General features: G+C 34.2%; 1 protein-coding gene across 1 annotated transcript in view; it reads left to right on the top strand.

The window, feature by feature from the left end:
• LOC136035488 (eukaryotic translation initiation factor 2A-like) overlaps window positions 1-22,972 on the top strand; it is a 117,349-nt gene that overhangs the window by 21,864 nt on the left and 72,513 nt on the right. Inside the window, exons 4-6 of the mRNA XM_065717318.1 lie at window positions 1,877-1,976; window positions 7,550-7,725; window positions 11,859-11,947. Of these exons, the coding sequence (XP_065573390.1) occupies window positions 1,877-1,976; window positions 7,550-7,725; window positions 11,859-11,947 (365 nt within the window). The remainder of the gene's footprint in view (window positions 1-1,876; window positions 1,977-7,549; window positions 7,726-11,858; window positions 11,948-22,972) is intronic.

The following is a 22,972-nucleotide window of genomic DNA, read 5'->3' on the forward strand; positions in this document are numbered from 1 at the left end:
AATCTTCGCATTATAAAATAATGATTTAGTGTTACTATTTTTTAAGTTAGAATATATTTTATTTCTTACTCTAACTAATAATTAAATTCTTCCAACTTTGAAAACTCTCTTTATTTTTATTCTCTTTCTTACACCACTTATCAATAAATAAATCAAAAATCATTTTCCAAGCCATCAAGAACACTCGATGGTTTCAGATGATGAGAAAGACGGAAATTAGCCCCTTTATTCATTATAATTTAAGATCATCTTGCTTTATTATTGACAAGTCCCCTGTTATAACATGTTTGTAAGTAGGATTTACAAATGGGCCAAGTTGCTTACAATTACAAACCGGTTTCCAATTTATATCGCTATCTAGTTTTTTTTAGTATTAAATTATAATTAAAAATAATTTGCCCAATAGTTTTTTGAAAATTTATAAGTTAAAACTGGACTATCATTATAATTTAAATTACTAGGAAGGGCCTGTTTCACATGCCGCTGATTTAAAATTTCTGGTAAATTAATATCATCAATCTGCTTACAAGTAAAATTAATTAGGTAAATATAATCTGTTATCCTTATTACTAATCTTATCGAACTTTTTCTTTTTTGAAATAAATTTCGTTTTAGATAGAATGCAAATTGTATCACATATTACTTTAAACAATATAATCAAGAGCTGTATTATTCTTCACAATCCAGAAAAGTTTGATTAAATTCCTCTTGGATAAATTATTTAGACACTTTATTACAGAACTCATACCCCTAGATTCAAGTAGCTGGCATAGATCTATAGAAAGCATATGTACATCTAATTCATTTTTTCTATTATTTTTCCTATGTCCTCTCGATCGTTTTTTTACGTTTGGTAGGACAAGTAAAAGAAGGATGGTCCAATAAAACCATCAATACATTTAACAACAACATGAGACATGTCACCATATTTTGCTACACGATCATTTAACCCAAAAGGATAAGCTGTACCAAGAGTATGGATCCAGAAATCCTCCTGTTTACGTAGTCTATTATTCTTCTCTTCTTTATTTAAATTTTCTAATTCTAAATTTTCTAAAATTGTGACAGTTATATCTGATATGGAACATTTACCATTACTACAATGTTGAAACTAGATAGTTATTAGTTTTTTTCATTAACTGTTTTACTTGTGTCCAGAAAAATCTTTATATATATTATTAGTTGTTTCCCCACATATTGTAGGCAGCATTTATTACATTCTAATAGGTAAATTACATTGGTTGTTCTACAATTAACATTACCAACGTAACTTGCATGCAAAATTTTTATTATACAAAGTACTTTTTAACAGAAGTCCGTGGGACAAAATTGATCTTGGCAAAGAAAAACAACGACTCTTACACTTACTAACTTTCAAAAAATCGTTCCGAGTTCCGAGGCTAATATTTGTGTTTTGTTGCATAAAAAGTTATTGAAATTAAATCCAAAACAAACCAACATCCAAATCAAAATCCAACAATCAAAGTCCAGAAAACATGCCAAGGTCAATAGGTCAATAGGTCAATAAATACATAAGCAAAAAGATGAAATATATATATGAAATATATATGTATATATATATATATATATTATATATAAATATATATAATATATATATATATATATATTATATATATATATATATATATATATATAATATATATATATAGATATATTTATATTTATATAATAATGAGCACTTCTCCCATCCTATGTTCGTACAATGGATCAGACTTTGTGATGCAGGAATTTAAGGCTTTGTAGGATGTATTATCAATATGTATTTGTCATTTATTGATCATCGATAAATGAAATACTTAGTTACTTAATTAAATGTCACTACCAGTCATAAGCTGAAATTACTTTTCCTTTTCAGTAACCACTGAGCACCCTCAAGGTTTCGATAACTTAAGGATCTACAAGATTTCCTGTGGTTCTCTCGTGAAAGCTTATGTTCAGAAAAGGAATGTAGGATGGCAAGTACAGTTTTTGTGGCTCAGTTTAAGCAATTTTCTACCAAAAATGTTGAACTTACCTCATTGCTTGTCGAGAGGGGGAGGGATATTTTATTAATTATTAAACTCACGTTACCTTTCCATTTATAATCAAAAGGGAATATTGGAATGTTGGAGTTTTAATATGGCGTGAAAAAAAATGGAATTCCGAATGTTTGGGGCTTCACATTCACATCCGGTAGCTGTTTCTGTTAATAAAGGCTTCCGGATACTACTACCACTACTAACAACTCACTGCAGGACCAAGCCGCTTGAGGCCAACAGAGCTACGCACTCTTCCTCTGTTCCAATTTATTCAAAGCCTCCCTCTTTACACCATCCCAAGAAATTCCCTTATGCCTTAAAGCTTTCGTTATGATATTCTCGACCTGTTTATCGTTTGTCCCTAGACAGGTGGTCGACAAGGAGGACCATTGGCAATCTATGTTCCTTCATCTGTAGAACATCTCCCAGCCATTTCATCCTTTAAATACATCTGAAACAAAAACAGTTGTGTTTTTTTTTCCCCTAAATTTTGTCGGATTTAAAACGTATGCGTGATGTAAATATTTCCTTATGGCATTTTCAAATTCAAATCCTGAAAAATTATTTACTACAATAAATCTTTGTTTGATTTTTTCCCCCTCGTTTGAATCGTCGGTGGGTGGGATTATACCGAATTCCTTTTGTAAGATGCGAAAGGTCAAGGTTTTCACTTAGGTACCTAATGCCAATCATTGCGAATAAATATAAGCTAAACGATAAAATTCAGGCTGATCAATCCCAAAAATTTCAGCTGTATTTAAAGAAGCAGTTTTTAAAGATTTTTAAAATGTTTGTTTATTTACCTTTAATGATGGAATTTAAAAAATCAAATTTTTTTGAATTTTTCTCTATGTGTTTTGTTTTTGGCTCCACGATGGGACGGCCTTCCTTGCCCCTCCTGCCCTGCATTTCTTTTCTCCCTTCCTTTCTTTAATTCCTTGTTTTCTAGGTTTTTGTTGCTATTGTTTTTTGTTCTTAATCAAGTTAATTCTACTATTATTACTGTTAATATGACTATATGTTTTGTTTTGTGTTTGTCCCCATTACTTACACACCCAACGTTACGAGCTCTTCTCTCTGTTGGGGGTTAATGTTTTTTTTGCCCACGTTTCCGAACCATACTTGACCCATGTCATCAGTTTAACTTCCAATATTCTTATCTTGGTTCTTAGTTCTATCTTCCTATCCTTCCAAACCTTTTTCAACTTTGAAAAAACACCATGGGCCTTGGCTATTCTACTTTTAACACGTTCACTACACCCACCGTCCTTACTAATAATACGACCAAGGTAAGTGAAGCTGCCCATCTCATCAATCTTTTCGTTACCCAACGTCACCTTTTCATCTTCACTTATTCCTAGCTTCAGTGACTTAGTCTTCTTACCATTAATTTTAAAACCTATTCTAGCACCCTGAACTCACAAAACCCCTAACAGTTCATTCATTTTACTACCTACCTTGGTAATTACATTGCCCGACATCACCTCTTCACCTTCACTCATTCCTAGTCTTAGCGACTTACTGGTCTTAATATTAATATTCAAACCTGTTCTTACACCCCGTATTCGCAAAATCTCTAAAAATTCATTCTATGCTGACATTTTCATCTAGGATGCTTAAATCATCATCATAATATAATGCAACTCTGCGTAATCGTTTTTGCACTGTCACTAATTTTTCCTCACAAAATAAATCTTCCTTCACATCCAAAGTGTCACAAACTTTTCCATTCTTTCCTATATCTTTTCTTGTAACTCTACCATGGTTTAACAGGTTCTCAAAATGTACTGCACATCTTTCTTTAACTTTTTCTATAACACTAATTGTTGCCCCGTTCCAATCCTTAACTGGGACCAGTCCAGATTGACTATTTTTTTCTCAATTTATTATTATACCTGTACAATATATATTTCAAATCCAAAGCAACTTTATCTTTGGCGTCACTTCGCACCTCCTTAATTTATATTTTAATACTCTCTCTCTCTCTCTCTCTCTCTCTCTCTCTCTCTCTCTCTCTCTCTCTCTCTCTCTCTCTCTCTCTCTCTCTCTCTCTCTCTCTCTCTCTCTCTCTCTCTCTCTCGTCTCTGTCTCTGTCTTGCTCTGCCCCCCTCTCTCTCTCTCTCCCTCTCTCTCTCCTCTCTCTCTCTCTCTCTCTCTCTCTCTCTCTCTCTCTCTCTCTCTTCTCTCTCTCTCTCTCTCTCTCTCTCAACAAAGATGCTATAAACTACGCAACTGTTGATTATAAGTCATTGGGACCCTTCAATTTTCTATGTACTCCCTGGGGAGCCCTCTATTTTCCTGAGGAAAGAGAGGATTTTTCCCGAGTATTTCTAACAACGATATCTACTAAGCTTCAAACTTTTGGTTTTCTTTTTTAAAGTTTTTGAAATATTCTAATCCCTTGTTACAATATGTACAAATATTTTTGCAATTACTTGTCACGCGGCAGGCTTATATATATATATAGTTTCTCATTGTCGCTTGTTTTCTAACCACAGACAATTTGCTCTCTTTTCATACTGATTCTTTTCAAGATGTTTGATTATCAAAGCAAGCCCGATTTCTAACAACGATATCTACTAAACTTCAGACTTATGTTTTTTTTTCATGTTTTTGAATTGTTGTAATCAGTGTTAAAATATATACAAATATTTTGCAATTACCAGTTTTTTGTCCTTTTTGCAATTTAATGTCTTTTCATACGTCCTGGCTAACTGGTTGACGCGCTGGCGTGGGAATCCTTTGTCCAAGGGGCACGGGTTCAATCCCAGTTGTGACCAGTTATTTAGTTTGGGACGGGGGTCAGTGGCGTGACTCTGTAAAACTACCAGCCAGAGTCGTCCCAGCTCTAAATGGGTACCTTGAGAAATCTGGGGAAGGTAAGCAGGAAGGGTGTGTGAAAGCACAGGATGGTTGGCCTCCAACCCCCCATTGCACTTCCTGGCTGAAGGGCCATGAAACGGAGATCAGCACCGCCGGTTTGGACCTTAAGGGTCTAGTGCCGACTTACTTACTTACTTAATTCATACTGCAGTCTGTTCGAAGACAAAGGATTATTGAAGCTATTTTTTCCAAAATTAAGGCTCTTAACGAATTTTCTCAGACTTATGACCTATCTAGATCGTTTTTTATGTGAGAATTTCTCAAGATACAAATTTTCCTTAAGAAATATGGAGCCGTTTCCGAGAAAGTAATTATTGCTCGTTTATATATATATATATATATATATATATATATATATATATATATATATATATATATATATATATAAATATAATATATATATATATATAATATATATATATATATATATATATATATATATATATATATATATATATATATATATATATATATATATATATATATATATATATATTTATATATATATATATATGTATATATATATGTATATATATATATATATATATATATATATATATATATATATATATATATTATATATATATATATATATATATATATATATATATATATATATATAAATATTAAATAAAAATAGTAGATATTCTGAATCACAATTTTTGTTTTCTGAAGCATGGCCGTTCCGAAAACGCGGGAAGATTTCCTAGATGTTTTCCGGTGAAATTGCCTTAAGGAATATATATATTATATATATATATATATATATATAAAATATTAAATAAAAATAGTAGATATTCTGAATCACAATTTTGTTTTCTGAAGCATGGCCGTTCCGAAAAACGCGGGAAGATTTCCTAGATGTTTTCCGGTGAAATTGCCTTATGGAATGTTTTGGGTACCCGACTGAATGACCGTATTTCAAACAGTGGACTGTACAAAAACTGTGGTTCAATCCCGCTTTGTAAGTCTATAATGAGAGAAAGGTCGAGATGGCTAGGGCACGTTCTGTGGATGAAGGGTGACAGATTGCTAAAGATTGTCCTTTTCGGCCAACCGTCTATGGCTAGGCGAAAAGCGGGTCGTCATCGGTTGGGGTGGGAGAATGTCGTAAAGAAAGATTTAAGGGAAATGTGAACTTCCTGGGAGGGTGTAAAGAGTGTGGCTTTGAATAGGTAGGGATGGATTAGGAGTATGCGTATTCGTGTGGGCCTCAGGTGGCTTGGTAGCCTACTGCGGTGAGCTGTTACTACTAGTAGTAGTAGTAGCAGTAACTTATTAAATTTTGCGTAGCAACAATTAAAATAATCGAATTAAAGAAAGAAGAGAATACCCACTCTCAGGGGTGTCCATTGGGAACGAAGTTTATCCCTCTACCCCGATTTTGACAAAATTCATTTTTTGCATTTTCATTTAAAAATGCGTTTTTTCCGTATTTTCATCGAAATGATTGGAAAAACAGACAAAATCGCCGTCCTATATTTATAAAAATTTATTCCCCCCCCCTCCACACATTTTTGCACTGTCCACCATAGGATAAGCAAAAAACTCGCACAAATGCATCAATAAATGTTCAGTTTCCATCATTGAGACTTTCTTTCATAATTTACTACATTTTTTCTATTTATGTGTTAGGTATGTCACAGATCCGTAAGAAGATTTTTTTTCTCCGATTATCTTTGATACACGACGCATAATATGTCTAATTGAATATCTTGATGTCTCGGTTTTAGTTTTACCAAGCTCCATAAGTAGATCACCTAGTGGTCTATTGATTTTTCGTAACACTAATCATTCAACGATTGGATAGTAAAAGATCATACCTTAACCTTCACCACTCTTTATTTGCTCCAAAGTCAAAAGGCTAAAAAAACTAAAAATTTATCTTTCTGAGGAATCTGTAATATTGCACTTTCTATGGAAGTACAATTGCCTATGAATCTTATTGTGCTATTTTGCCAAATGTTATGTGCGACTAAAAAGTATTCAGACAAACCAAACGACAATTATTCGAACAGGATTCACTGGAAAATAGAAGCTAATAGTCCAATTTTGAAATGCAAGAATGTGCTAGAAAAACAAATGCAACCAATATTTTGTGATAATTTGCCAAATAGCCTATTAATATGAGCTCGAACAGTTAATTTTATATAAAAAGTATGTTTAAGATACCTAGGATTGCCTAGGTAAATACCTTAATGCCTAGGTAAGTCCTCGGTAATTCTTTTGGTTGTATGATTCCCAATATCAATTTCCTAAAAGGTTATCTTATTAGCAACCCTAGTTGACTGACTAAAAATCATAAATTAGGCCTTAGGATAAAATAGCACCAGTTTACTATATTAGATCCAATGATTGATACTATTTACACCTACTTTTTAGGTTTTCCAATATCATGGTTGGTGATTCACTTTTAGTAGCCGCATTATATGCAAATAATAGTGTACCACCATGTCCTTGTAAACAGCCGGGAAGATTTTCTAGCAAATATCTAAAGTAAAAAAGGAAATCGAATAGCGCCCTGTCGGCCCCCATTGCTCTCATTATTCATCAAATTTGAAAGAAACCATTTATCAAGGAGGTGAGATTAAAATAGGAGGGTATTAATGAGCTCGATATTATTTCAGGGAACCGACGTGGAGCCCTGATGATCAACTGATGGCTAGAAATTTGAATGGAGATGTCCACTTTTTTGAGAAAGAGAACTTCGCTCGTATTACCCATAAGATTGAAGGGCAGAAGATCCGCTCAGTTTCTATTGCCCCAGGACCGTCTCCCTACCATGTCCTTTGTTACACACCTGGTAATGAACGACCTTCAGCCTTTGTCCAATATATCCGTTTCAAGTTTCTTTATATACGTCGTATATAACGTATATAACAACGTCGTAAACGGGAAAAATAAATTAATATAAAACCAAGTAAACCAATAAGTTGCCCCTAATTCCAAGACTCTTGTACGTAATATTATTTAATTTATGCTAAAATGAAACAACCTTGTTCACCTACAACATTTAGTTTTCAGGGTTTTATTTTATTTTTATCTTTTATATAAAATGGTCCACTGAGAATAACACTGCTGTCTAAGATCCCACTCCCCCTCAATCTATTCTAAGCTTCATTTTTTAAGATCCTTCCATCACTCTTGCAAAACATTTTTATGATCATTTCCTCCCAAATTCAGGGACGAACCTCTTCGTTTGGCTCGACACGGATTGCAAGGAAGCACAATCTTTGACAGTCTGTCATCTTTGGTCTGTAAAACGTGTACTAGCTATCTTTACCTTTATTTGATTATAGTCCTAGAAACTAGGGCCGAATCTTTTTTTTGATATAAGATCAGTGAAATTACTATCTAAAACCCTTCTTCGACAATTCTTGCGGAAGCCATTAAATAATCTTACTCACCCTTTCGATGCACCCACTCTTGACCACTGTTATTACCGTGGTGTCCAATTTTCTAATCTTAGTTTGCTGACTTATGTTTCTATTTCTACACTTTTCTAACCGGGAAAAACACCTTGCACCTTGGCTTTTATAATTTTTATATTTTGGGTGATCCACCATCTTTATGACTAACACAACCGAGTTAAGGGAAGCTATCCACTGGGTGTCGATTTTTTGTGACCTAACATCTCCTCTTCAGCCTCACTTTTCCTAGTCTAAGCTATTCAATGCTCTCAACATTAATTTATAGATGTATTTACAACTGGAACCCTCAAAACCTTCTAAAATTTATTCATTTAGCTAACATATTTGTATATGACACTCAAATCAATTGAAAATCTCGGAAATGGCTTGGGGTATCAAGTTGGAACTTTCAGTAAAATCTTGAGGAGATTGGGCGGGCGACAATTAGACATTTAGCTTTGCCGCAAAGGAGTCAATGTAGCTAAACCAAAAGACACTGTGTACATGCAGGTTATCATGACACTTTATTCGTAGGATTTTGCATGGGATGAAGTTGATCCTTTCAAGTCATCAAAAAGCTATATATAATATTTTGTGAATGGCCAGGGGAATGAAATTGAAACTTTTAGATACTATTTGGGAAACAAAGGAGGAGCGTTGGGCAGGAAAACTTAAGAGTTTGAACAGTCGGGAGGGGAAGTGATTTTGTCTTTCATCCAGCAGATCATTTTGTACTTCAAGTTCCTATCATACTTGCAATTTATGGATAGCTTGTTATCAAGGTCAATCAAAATATACTAGGTTTTGCCAAGTTATCAAAATGGTGTATCTGCAACATCTTGAGAACAGCTTGGAGTATCAGGTCAAAACTTTCAGGGAGTGTTGACGTCTAGATGGGCGGGAGGGTTGACTAGAAGTAGAATTGTTTGGGGGTTGGAATCGATATTTTCAGGTTGCATAAGAGAAGAAAGGTGGGGGGGGAGCAAGGGTGTTTCTACTTTCAAGTTGTGTGCAGCTAAGAATGGTATATCTCAGTCTAAGCACTTTGGGCCTCAATGGGAATTATAATTTATTCACGATTAAGTATTCAGGTAAAGCTCTTAAGCCATTTTTTTATAAATATTCCTAATATAAACCAACAATGAAAGTAGTATGCCGATCAAAAAAGACCAACAATTAATTTGAAAAAAGTTTTCAAAAAAAGAAGTTTTTAAAAGAAGTATAAAGAGCCAGAAGATGAGTGAAAACAATGCCGCTTAATAATTCAAACTTTAAACGAGCAAAAATTACTGCTAATAAGTAAAGAAAACCCAAAATGAGAAAAATCATAATGAGTAATCACATCGAAGTAAAGATAACAGATACTGTTATAGATGTATGAATGAATCCTAAAACAGACGGAAACCAAAATGAATGATCTAGCTAAACTTATGACGGAGGGAAATTCCCACAAATCGGAGCAGGACTACCACACTCTAATTCTTTTAAAGGCCTTAGCCTCATTTTTATCTTATGGAAATAGTTTGTATTCGAATCGTGTGTTTTATTTATCATAATCTCAACAGCTACACAAAAAAAATAGTTTTTTCAATCAATCAATCAGGTTAATCAAGTTTACTTATAAGAGTGGTGCTATTCCCTCCTAATTTATCAATTTAATGAAGTATATCTATCCAGATATTGTAAATAAAATTGATCAGATGGCTAATTCTTCCCACTAGTGTATTGATTTATATTTATAATGGTTTATAGTTTTAGGTCATTTATATTAGACAAAGTAAAAAGAGTACACTGATTGTTTAATATGTGGTAATGGTATTACCTGTGAGCCTCAGCAATTTTTGGTTTTTCAAAGTTTAAGGGCAAATGCTTTAGATAAATTTAGTTTTAAGTAAAGCACAAATGATGCTATGGCCATTAGAATGTCAAAGGGGGGGGGGCAGCTCTACTGCTTTTGTGGTAATTTCTCTTCGGTTTAAGCTTAACTGCATTGTTCAGTTTAATGTCTGTTTATTCATTTGATTATTTTTTCTCATTTCTGTTCGTTTTGGGTTTTATTTATATAGAAATAATAATTTTTGTTTGTATTAAGTTTGATTCATTACGGGACTTTTTTTTGTTCGTCTTAGGTTTTGATATTGCTGTTTAGTTATGTTTTAATATTATTTATGCTAATAATATTTCTTTTAAATTAATATGGTGAGTTTGACAGAAATGAAATCCGTCAGAACTACTGATTGTGCGGTGTTGCTTAGTAGAATTAGAGAAAGCAAAAAGAAACTTAATCCTTGCACATTAAAATTTGGATTTCAATTAACGAACGGCGTCAATAAATTTAATAAAGCTGCGTAGAAAGTTAATAAACCGTTTCACTGACATGGCTTGGTTGACTATGCTGCAATCGGAAAAAAGCTGAACTGTATTTAACTTTTTCAAGTTTAAACTTCGCTTAAAGAAAGTAAGCGAAGTTTAGCCAATAGCAGAAGTCCTCTGAGAAATTTCATAATGGCTACTAGAAGCTAAATAGATAGACGAGTCTTGAAGCTGAACAATTACTCATGTCTAAAATCAACGATATATTATGTAGTTCAATTGTATACACATATGATAGTGTCCACTAGTTTAAATCTTTCGCTTGGTAAAAAGTAAAGGTTAGACTAAAAAAAACCTTTTAATCTTAATCTTTGAACTCCTTTCATGCAAAAAGAGAAAAACTGGCTTATTAAAAGTAAAAATTGGTTAGGACGATGTTTTTCTGAGCTTTATGTCTGATTAGTTTAAGTTTGCTTGCTGTAAAAAAAAACAAATTTACAATCTAACAAATTGACAATCCAACAATTGCAATCTCACTTCAACAAATTGGAATAGGGTTTAACGCAATGAAATTGTAAGCGCTACTGTTAGTACAGCGTTACCGAGCAGAAATAAAATTATAATTTGAGTTTGTTAGAATTTTGATTTTAATTAAAAATTCTGCAATATATGGTGAAAACACCCACAGTGTTCATCGATGTGTGCAAAATAAAATGTTATAAGCAATTAGCTGTCGAATCTGAAACAAATTGAAACTAGTTGTCTAGCACAGAAGAAAGGTAAACTAATGCATAAATCTAGTTTATTAGAATCTTAACTGAAAACTAAACCACAGGTGGTTAAAACACTCACAATATTCGTTGATATATTCAGAACAAAACGCAGTAAATTATCCACTACCCAATCTGGAATCAAATTAAAACTAATTCAGTTCAGTCAAATTAAAAATTGCTGCTGTCAGTACAGTCTTACGCTGCAGAACTAAAAGAAAGTCGAAAGAATGTAATTCTAGCTTATTAAAATTTGGGTGTAAATTGAAAACTGTGCACCATATGGTGAAAACTCTGACAATTGGTGTACGCAGAATCAATATAATCAACAATTCACAACCCGATCTGAAATTGAATTCAAACCAATTCAGTTTAATTTAAATTGGGTGGAGGTTAAAATGACGATAAGAATAATGAGCTTTTAAGTGAGAATATGCTTTCAGGGTTCAAAGGCCAGCCCTCATTTTCAAGAATTTTCCGGTTTCCAAACCTAGAAAACACAAATGCAGTTGCAAGTAGGAGCTTTTTTCAGGTAAGATATTTTTTACAGTTGACGCTTGGTTTCTGCTGCCAGATGTTTAATCATTTTCATTAAATTGAAATATAAAATATTTGTCAATTACCCATAAGTTTCTTAAATATTAGAAAGTTTGCTGTCAATTAATGTTCCCATTTTCAAACAGTTCGTGGTAACGAACTGTAGTAAGGAGCGACCCGGCTCAATAGTAACCAAAACTCTAAAAAAGGAATTTTGATATCAATAGTTACATCAAAATAATCGAATTTTAATGTTGATTTTAAATATATAAGTTTCATCAAATGTAGTCTTACCCATCAAAAAAGTTACGAGCCTGAGAATATTTGCCCTATTTTAGAAAATAGGGGTAAACACCCTCTAAAAGTCATAGAATCTTAAACGAAAATCACACCATCAGATTCAGCGTATTAGAGAACCCTACTGTACAAGTTCCAAGCTCCTATCTACAAAAATTTGGAATTTTTATTTTTTGCCAGAAGACAAATCACGGATGCGTGTTTATTTGTATTTTTTTTTCTTTTTCCCAGGGGTGATCGTATTGACCCAGTGGTCCTAGAATTTTGCGAGAGGGCTCATTTGAATAGAAATGAAAAGTTCTAGTGCTCTTTTCTTAGTGGCCAGAAAAATTGGAGGGCACCTAGTCTCCCTCCCACGCTCGTTTTTTCCCAAAGTCGTCGGATCAAAATTCTGAGATAGCCAGTTTATTCAGCGTAGTCGATAAACCTTATAACTATGTCTTTGGGGACGATTTACTCCCCCACAGTCCCCGTGGGAGGGGCTGCAAGTTACAAATTTTAACCAGTGTTTGCATATAGTAATGGTTATTGGGAAGTGTACAGACGTTTTCAGGGGGATTTTTTGGTTGGAAGGAGGGGTTGAGAAGAGGGGGTTGTAAGGGGGAAACTTTCCATGGAGGAATTTGTCATGGGGGAAGAAGATTTCCATGAAGGGGGCGCAGCATTTTCTACCATTATTAAAAAAAAAACAATGGAAAAATAAATATAAAATTTTTTTTTCAATTGAAAGTAAGGAGTAGCATTAAAATTAAAAACGAACAAAAAATATCACGTATATAAGGGGTTCATCTCCTCCTAATAACTCACTCTTTACGCTAAAGTATTTTTAGTAATTTCAACTATTTATTCTACGGCCTTTGTGATTCAGGGGACAAAATTTAAGCTTTAGTGTAAAGAGCGAGGTATTGACGAGTGGGCGAACCTTCTCATATACGTAATAAAAACATACGAGTATAGAAGTTTGTTACGCAAGCTAATTTGTAATTTACGTACATCTTTTACTAAAGAAATGTTCGTAAAAACTAAAAGTTCTAGTTGCCTTTTTAAGTACCCAAATGGAGGGCAGCTGGACCTCCTCCCCCTTCTTTTTCTCATAATCATTCGATCAAAACTATGGGAAAGCCATTTAGCCAAATAAATAAATATGCAAATTTCGCTTTAATTATTCATCTGCGGAGAGCCGAAATCAAAACATGGATTAACTAAAAAAACGTTCAAAATAAAATTAATTTTTTTTAACTGAAAGTAAGAAGCGACATTAAAACTTAAAACGTAGATAACTTCGAAGACCACACTGCCTTTCCATGACGAAAGTAAAACAGTTCAAAATAGGGATGAATCCTTTTAATTGACAGTGAAAAGATATAAAAATTTTCAACTGGATATTTCGAACACATATACAGTGTTCATCATCAGCAGTAAAACTAAAAGACATCAATAAAAACAAACAACAGCGGAAGCAAATCTCTTTGACCTTTTCGGTTCCGGTTCATTAGATTTATCTGACATATTACGTGGACAGAGGTCATAGCTCTTAGGTAAGGTGCTATTTACTTTATTTGACATCAGTAAATTATCATAAATTGAATTCAATCCAAATTCACCTGTATCTCTGTTTATGGAATTATTCTTGAATAAATTTTTTTTTAATTTCAATTGTTTCCCTGAAAATCGGCTTTAAACCTTGGTCCCTAGAAATCAAAGAAACATCTTCAAACAAAATAAAATGATTTGGATAATTATAAATATGTTCCGAAAGGGCCGACGTGAAATCTTCAGGTTTGGTATTTTGCTTTAAAGACGATGAAATAGAATTATGATGTTGTAGCAATCTCATTTTCAAATTCTGGTTAGTACGTCCACCATAAGAGCTTCCACAAGTACATGGGATTTTATAAACCCCACTTTGTTGCTCTACAGAAGTTCGATCCTTTCCAGAATTTAAAAAACTAGCCAAAGTATTACTACCTCTTAAAGCTACCTTTAAGCCATTATTTTGTAAAATTCTTTTGAGTTTTTCACTCAACCTTGGAACATATGGTAGAGAGCAAAAAATATCTTTCTCTTCTGTTGTTTCCAGAATATCGTCAGAAAATTCTAGAAATTTTCTTCTTCTTTTCGAAAAAGTCTGGTCAATTAACCAACCCGGATAATGGTTACTTTATTTTAACAACAATAATTCCTCCTCAATGAATTTTGGAGAACAAATTCTAAAAATGCGGTCAGTTAAGGGTATAATTAAACACATTTTTACTTGGCGAGCAGGACCGGAGAAAAACGACAAAAATCTGTTAATGTTTGTAGGTTTTCTGTAAATCTTAAAATCCAGACTATTTTCATTTTTTAAAAGAAGAACATCCAGAAAAGGAAGTTTATTATCCTCTTCTAATTCTATTGTAAATTTTAAATTCTAAGTTCTAGGGACTACGGTTTAAGGCAAACTTTCAGGGAAACAATTGAAATTAAAAAAATCTTATTCAAGAATAGTTCCATAAACAGAGATACAGGTGAATTTGGATTGAATTCAATTTGTGATAATTTAGAGCTATGTCCTCTGTCCACGTAATATGTCAGATAAATCTAATGAACCGGAACCGAAAAGGTCAAAGAGATTTGCTTCCGCTGTTGCATTGAAAAAATAAGAGCAATAAACTATATGTAATTAGTTTATTAGGTATAAATTTTGTTTGTTTTGTTTATTCATGTCTTTTAGTTTTACTGCTGATGATGAACACTGGATATGTGTTTGAAATATCCAGTTAATTTTTTTTTATCTGTTCACTATCAATTAAAAGGTTTCATTCCTATTTTGAACTGTTTTACTTTCGTAAAACTTAAAACGAACAGAAATTACCCCGTTGTTCCCTCTTCAACGCCCTGTTCTTTACGCTAAAGTTTTTACTGTTTAAAAAAGTACAGTTGAGAGAAAGAGTCAAACTTTACCGCAAAGAGCGAGGCGTTGAAGAGGGAACAGCCCCTTTCATATACGGGGTAATTTATGTTTGTAAGTTTTAATGTCGCTTCTTACTTTCAGTTAAAAAAAGCTTGTTTTTTTTTAAAATTTAATCCTCTAAAAAATGAAGTAACTCCTCCTGTTAAAGGAACATCGGCAAGTTTCAAAAACAGGCTAGTTGAAGACAAGACGCTTTTATCCCATCAGTCTCGCGCCATCAATTAGCAAGTGCTATTAAATAGGATTGTGTTTAAATAAGTTAAACAGTGCAACTAAACATGTTGGCGTCGAAAGGTGGTGCTGAAAAATGAAGAAGAATCGGATTTGAAAATTGTTGATTTCCGTTCAAAACTGGTTTTTTTTACACTTAAATTTTTTTATATCCAATTTTTGAGTTTCTGGGCTTATTCTCTCCTTGCTAAGCTCTAATAAATTCAGTGATTTAAAGTATATGAAAATTGCAACTTGGAATGTTACAACGTTAAAAAACGACTATCGTACCGACATTTTGACTGACAAATTCAGAGCTTCAAACTGGACTTATTAGGAGTTTTATAAACTTATATCGAAGGAGTAAGAAATATGAAATTAGGTGATATACAATTTATAGGTGATATACAATTTATTTACTCCGGAAGGAAATACGGGGTGTATAGGCAGGGAACAGGGCTCAGGATAAATAAGGAAGCTGCTAAGTCTTGCTTAAGTTGGGAAGGTATGGATAATAGAATGATAGTTGTTTATTTTATTACAAGAAAAGGGAGGGTATCAGTAACTGGAGTACATGACCCTTTAGAATTGACTGATGGAGATAGTAGTGACTCAGATTAATTTTACTTACTGCAACAGGAACAAATAGACAGCGTCCCAGGTAGAAATATGGAACTTATATTGGAGGATTTTATGGCCAGGCCGGTAGCAATAGGGATAGATGGTATCCTAGCCTAGAAAAATTTGGTGTAGGAAAAGGAAACAGTATCAGTTGCAGATTGCTGCGATTTTTTAGGTGTAATAATCTAGTTAAAACCAATAGAGCATTTGGTCTTGGCCTATAAGTTAGCATGGTATTTACATTTTGGTAAGACGACTAAGCTTACTGATTATACTATTGTAAAACGGGGACTGGTAGGCTCAATAGGGTACGAGATACTAGGAATGTTTAAAGTGAAGATTGCATCTAGTAGTGTCTAGGGATAATCTAAAGCTGAAATTCAGGAAGGGTAACTAGCTTCCAGGAAGCTATGACGATAGTCGTAGAGTTTAGAACTTGACAACTTAGAAGATGGACGGAACCATTTCAGGAAAATAGTCTCTGAAGTCGCTGATGGTGTCTTAGAGAGGAAAGTTAGAAACGCAGCTAAGAATATTAGTGAATGTGCTTGATATTTAATAGAGAGCAGGAGGGGGTTGTACAAAGGTTATTCGAGTCATACATCATTTGAAAGTAAAAGGAAAGTGGAGAAAATATTTAAATATGAATGAAAGATATGTGAAGTGGAGCCCTTGAATCAAATTTATGAAAATCTTGAAGATGCAACCAGACGGCTTAATAGTAAAATGTTGTTCTGGTATGTTGAAGAATTGAGAAAAATTGAGTTAATTTGGACTTCTCCCAGAGTGACAGGAAACGATATAGAAAAGAATGAAAAAGCTCTTGTCACTTTGGATATTACTTAACATTGTGATTTTCGAAAAAGGAGAAGTAACTATTAATTTTAGGAAATCTTCAATTAAAACCCCTCTGTTAAAAAGGTTCTAAGAGTGCGTGTGGTGATTATTGAGGCAATAGCTTGGTTTCTATAAGAAGAAAAATACTTAGCATGATGATACTTTCTAGGCTTAGAGAAGCTTTAGATAAATTTTTAAGAAAAGAACAGTGTGGTTATAAGAAGAGGAGATTATGCATCTAACAAATTTTCACTCTTACCTTGATAATTGAGAACTGTCTGAGTCATTAGACCCATTTATTCCTTAATTATATAGATTATGAGCAAGCGCTTGATTCAGCTGGTAGTGTAATCCCTATCATTGTACGGTATACCAGTTACATTAGCGCTGCATATATGATATTAATCAAGACTAATCTTTCCAAGTGCCTGAGTTATCCAAGACCAATTTCTCTTTTAAAGCTTTTCAAAAATACTTCTCATTCAAATTCAATGACGATTGTGTCTGAACAGTTCTTCTTAAAGAATTGCGATGAAAAATCAAACTTTAACTTAATCAGGCGATATTGAGGAAGAGACAGCCTCCTCATATACGGAACAATTTCTGTTCGTTTTAAGTTTTACATGATGCTCATTAATTTCAGTTGATTTTTTTTTTATTTCTGACCGATTGTCATGTAATGTCAAAAGTAGTATTCCCATATGCACTTTTATGATAGTCGTATCCTTGGATTCCATGAGAGCCCTATTTTGTCGTTCCTTGACAGCCAGCAGGTGCATGTTACGTCACAGGGAATGTTTTACAAGAGATATAGGTGCATGTTACGTAATTGGAGTTGAGGGTGACGCAATCCTGCGTCACATGCTAAACTTCAGGGGCCCGTGGAGAACACCCGCTTGTAAATGAGCACTACGCATACTTGGGTGTTACGTAATGACGGTGCACACGTGGGTGTTACGTAATGGCGATGTATGCGTGGGTGTTACGTAATAGTGATGCACACGTGGGATGCCACGTGATGGCAGCGCACACATGGGGTGTTACGTAATGGCGATGCACAGGTGGGATGTGACGTAATCCCATACGTGATGACAGTGGACACGTGGGATGCTACGTAATGACAGCCCACACGTCGGATATCACGTTGTGATGGTACATAGATCAGTGTTAGATAATGTTAGTTTTAGTCAGTGTTAGAATTAGAAACGCACTTTTTGATGCTTAATGCATACGTCTCCCCCAACCTACACAAAGAACCACCGATCCTTCTCCATAATAGCTGTAGCACTATTATACACAACTGTACACAGTTTTTTCAAGCTTCAACCGAATCATCTACACTTAATAGCGCTACAATAAATGTATAAGTTGCCGTTTGTTTTGTAGGATTACCCGCATCTTTAGAAAGGAATGCGCTACTATACTTTATTACTGCCTCTTAAACTGGGGTTCAATATGACTATAGTTTTTCGATAATTCTAAATCAATTGACTATATCAAAATTTTCACACCATAGTATTTTTACTTTGCTTCATTTGGCTAGAATTGTTGTTTTGCACCAGAAAATAGCGGAACAGACCGCTTCGCTGGGAGACAGACTTCTTGGCTACAATAAACGTCTATGTTAACCGTTTATTTTGTAGAACTACCTGCGCTTTTAGAAACTAAGGCGCCTCTGTACGGCATTACTGCCTCTGAAACTGAAGGCTCAATATGCGTGTAGATTCTTGACAATTCTAGATCAGTTGACTGTCTCAGAATTGTCAAACAATGCCTATTTGGCCTTTTTTTTGGCTAGAATTATTGTGCATCACGAAATGAATGAAAACGCCGCATTGCTATGGGGCAGTCTTTTTGGTTAAAACAAATGTCTATGTTAACCATTATTTTGTATAACTACATGCATCTTTAGAAACCAATGCGCCACCGAGATCGTTACTGCCTCTGAAACATGAGGCTCCATACGCGTATAGTTTTTTCGGTAATTCTAATAGACTATTTCAGAATTTTTACACAATAGCTTTTTAACCGTCTTTTTGGCTAGGAATGATGTTCTGCACCACGAAATGACAGAAAACGCCACTTGCTTTGGGACAGTCTTTCTGGCTAAAATAAATTTCTATGTTAACTGTTATCTTTTAGGACTACCTGCACCTTTAGAAACCAATGCGCCACCGTACGGCATTACTGCCTCTGAAAAAGGAGGCTCGGTACGCGTATAGTTATTTCGGTAATTCTAAATGGATTGATCATCTCAGAATTTTCACACAATAGCTTTTTGGCATTCTTTTCGCGGGAATCGTTGTTTTGCACCACAACATGCTTGAAAACGCCGCTTTGCAGTGGACAGTCTTTTTTACCATTATAAATATCTATGTTAACCGTTTATTATGTAGGACTGTCTGCACCTTTAGAAACGAATGTGCCACCGTACAGCGTTTCTGACCCTCTGTCACCCTCATCATTCCTAAGACATTTTTTGATATTTTTTTAAAAATAAAACAATATCCAATTCTGTTTCCCCCGCTTTTGACCTGGCTCCGGCAGTTTCATATTTCCCACTCCCGTCCCCAATTCTCCAATTCTGATCCCGTCAATTCCGCTCCAATTCCATCGATTCTAAGAGTTTGTATGCAGCTGCCTCAGCGGTAATCTATGGCTGGTCAGTGACCATAGCTAGTTTACTAGACGTTTTGGATCAGTATCATTTTTACATTGGAAGGATAAACACTCACATGAAACTTGTTGCGTGCTGATTTTTGTTCGTGGAACTTGTTACATGCTGATTTTTGTTCGTAAAACTTGTAACATGTTGATTTTTCTCTTTGTGAAACTTGTACATTAATTTTTCTCCTCTTAAAACTGATTTTGTTCATGGAACTTCTTGCGTGCTGATTTTTGTTCGAGGAGCTTTTTGAGTGCTGACTTTTGTTCGTGAAATTTGTTGCATGTTGATTTTTCTCTTCCTGAAACTTGTACATATTTCATATTTCATATTTTCATTTTCATATTTCTCCTTATGAAACTGATGTTGTTAATTGAACTTGTTGGGGGCTGATTTTTTTTGTGGAACTTGTTGCGTGCTGATTTTTATTCATGGAAATTGTCGCCTACGGATTTCTGTCTCTGAGTGATTTCTCTTCGTTAAAGTTGTAGATCGATTTTTCTCCTGGCGAAACTTATTTTCTCCATTGAATTTGTTCCGTGCTGATTTTGTTTGGGAAACTTGTTGTATTTTGATTTTTCTCTCTTCGTGAAAATTGTAAATTGATTTTCTCATCGTGAAACTACTTTTGTTCGTGGAACTTGTTGCTTGCTGGTTTTTGTTCGTGAAACTTGTTGCATGTTGATTTTTCTCTTTGTGAAACTTGTACATTGATTTTTCTCATCGTGAAACTAGTTTTGGTCATGGAACTTTTTGCCTGTTGATTTGTGCTTGCGAAACTTGTTGCATGTTGATTATTCTATTCATGTAACTTGTACATTTTTGCTCCTCGTGAAACTAATTTTGTTCTTGGAACTTCTTGCGTGATGATTTTGTTCATGGACCTTTTTGAGTGCTGATTTATGTTCGTGAAACTTGTGGCCTGTTGATTTTTCTCTTCATGAAACTTGATCATTGATTTTCTGATCGTGAAACTGACTTTGTTCATGGAACTTGTGTGCTGATTTTTTTTTCGTGGATCCTTCTGCAAGCTGATTTTTGTTCGTAGATCTTGTTGCATTTCATTATTTCTCATCATGAAACTTGTACATTGATTTTTCTCCTCGTGAAACTGATTTAGTTAACGGAACTTATTTTTGTCCTTGAACCTTGTAGTGCCCCTGATTTTTGTTCGGGGAACTTTTTGCATGCTGATTTTTGTTTCTGAAGCCTATTGCATGTTGGTTTTTCTCTTCGTGAAACTTGTACATTGATTTTTTTTTCTCGTGAAACTGATTTTGTTTATTGAATTTGTTGCATGCTGATTTTGTTTTTGAAACTTGTTATATGTTGATTTTTCTGTTTGTGAAATATCCACATTGATTTTTCTCATCATGAAACTTTTGCATTGATTTTCCTCCTCGTGAAACTGATTTTGTTCACGGAAGTTGTAGCCCTCTGATTTTTGTTCGTGGAACTTATTGCGCCCCTGTTTTTTGTTCGTGAAACTTGCTGCATGATGTTGTTTGTTTGTGAAACTTTTATCATGTTCTTTTGCTTTTTGTTAAACTTGTATATTGATTTTCTTTCTCTTGGCGAAACCGGTTTTCTTTATGGAACTTGTTTCGTGCTGATTTTTGTTCGTGAAACTTGTTCCATGTTGATTTTTCTCTTCTTGAAACTTGTTCATTTATTTTTCTCCTCATGAAACAGATTTTCTTCATGGAACTCTTTGCTTGCTGAATTTTGTTCGTGAAACGTTGCACGTTGATTGTTTTTCTTCGTGAAACTTGCACATTGATTTCTCCCCTCGTGAAACTGATTTTGTTCACGAAACTTGTAGCCTGTTGATTTTTGTTCCGTGGAACTCGTTGCGCCCCTGATTTTGTTCGTGGAACTTAATGTGTGCTGCTTTTTGTTTGTGAAACTTGTTGCATGTTTGTTTTTCTCTTTGTGAAACTTGTACATTGATTTTTCTCCTCGTTAACATGATTTTATTCCTGGAACTTATTGCGTGCTGATTTCCGTTCTTGGAACTTGTAGCGTGCTGATTTTTCTTTGTGAAACATGCAACAAGTTTCAATGGCAAATCAGAATTTCCCATTAACATTGAATAATCAATGTAGAAGTTTCATGAAGAGAAAAACCAACATCTAATAAGTCTTACAAACAAAAATCAGCGTGCAACAGGCTCTACGAAAGAAAATTAAGGGCACAAGTTCCACGTACAAAAATCCGCACGCTACAAGTTCCATGAATAAAATCAGTTTCACGAGGAGAAAAATCAATGTATTACGATGAGAAAAAATAAACTTGCAACAAGTTTCAGGACTAAAAAGTAATATGCAACAAATACCACGAACAAAAATCAGGACACAACAAGTTCCATGAAGAAAATGGGTTTCGTGAGAAGAAAAAATTAAAGTAAAAGTTTCACGAAGAGAAGAAACAACATGCTACAAGTTTCATGAACAAAAATCAGCAGACAATAAGTTCCACGAGCAGGAATCAGCAAGTAACAAGTTTAATAATAAAAATAAGTTTCACGAGAAGAAAAATTAATGTACAATTTTAACGAAGAGAAAAATCAAAATGCAACAATTCTCACGAACAAAAATCAGTACTCAAGAAAATCCACGAACAAAAATCAGCACACAAGAAGTCCCATGAACAAAATCAGTTTCTCGCGGAGAAAAACAGTGTACAAGTTTCACGAAGAGTAAAATCAACATGCACTAAGTGTCACGAAAAAAGGCACGTTACAACTTCCATGAACAAAACTAGTTTCACAATGAGAAAAATCAATGTACAACTTTCACGAGGGGAAGAATTAACATGTAACAAGTTTCACGGAAAAAAATCAACACTTAACAAGTTCCACGAGGAAAATCGGTTTTACTTGATAAAAATCAATTTACAAGTTTCACGAAGAGAAAATCAGCATGTAACAGGTTCCACGAACAAAAATCACCGCGTAACAAATTACATAAACAAAACTAGTTTTATGATTAGAAAAATCAATGTACAATTTTCACGAAAAGAAAAATCAACATGTAATAAGGTTGAAGAAAAAAGTCAGAACAATTCCCGTGGAACAAGTTCCGCGAATAAAAATCAGCGCGCAACACGTTCCATAAACAAAATCATTTTCAAGATGAGAAAAATCAATGTACAAGTTTTACGAAGAAAAAAATCAACATGCAACAAGTGTCACGAACAAAAATCAACACGCAAAAAGTTCCACTAGCAAAAATCAGCTCACAATAAGTTCCCTGAATAAAACCAGTTTCATGAGGGAAAAAATCAATGTACAAGTTTCACGAAGAAGAAAACCAACTCGCAACAACTTTTGCCAACGAAAATCACCACTCAACAAGTTCAACGAGCAAAAATCAGCATGAAAGAAGTTCCATGAACTAACCCGCTTCACGAGGAGAAAAAATCAAGGCTCAAGTTTC

Source organism: Artemia franciscana, chromosome 2 (assembly GCF_032884065.1).
Source record: "Artemia franciscana chromosome 2, ASM3288406v1, whole genome shotgun sequence".
NCBI lineage: Eukaryota > Metazoa > Arthropoda > Branchiopoda > Anostraca > Artemiidae > Artemia > Artemia franciscana.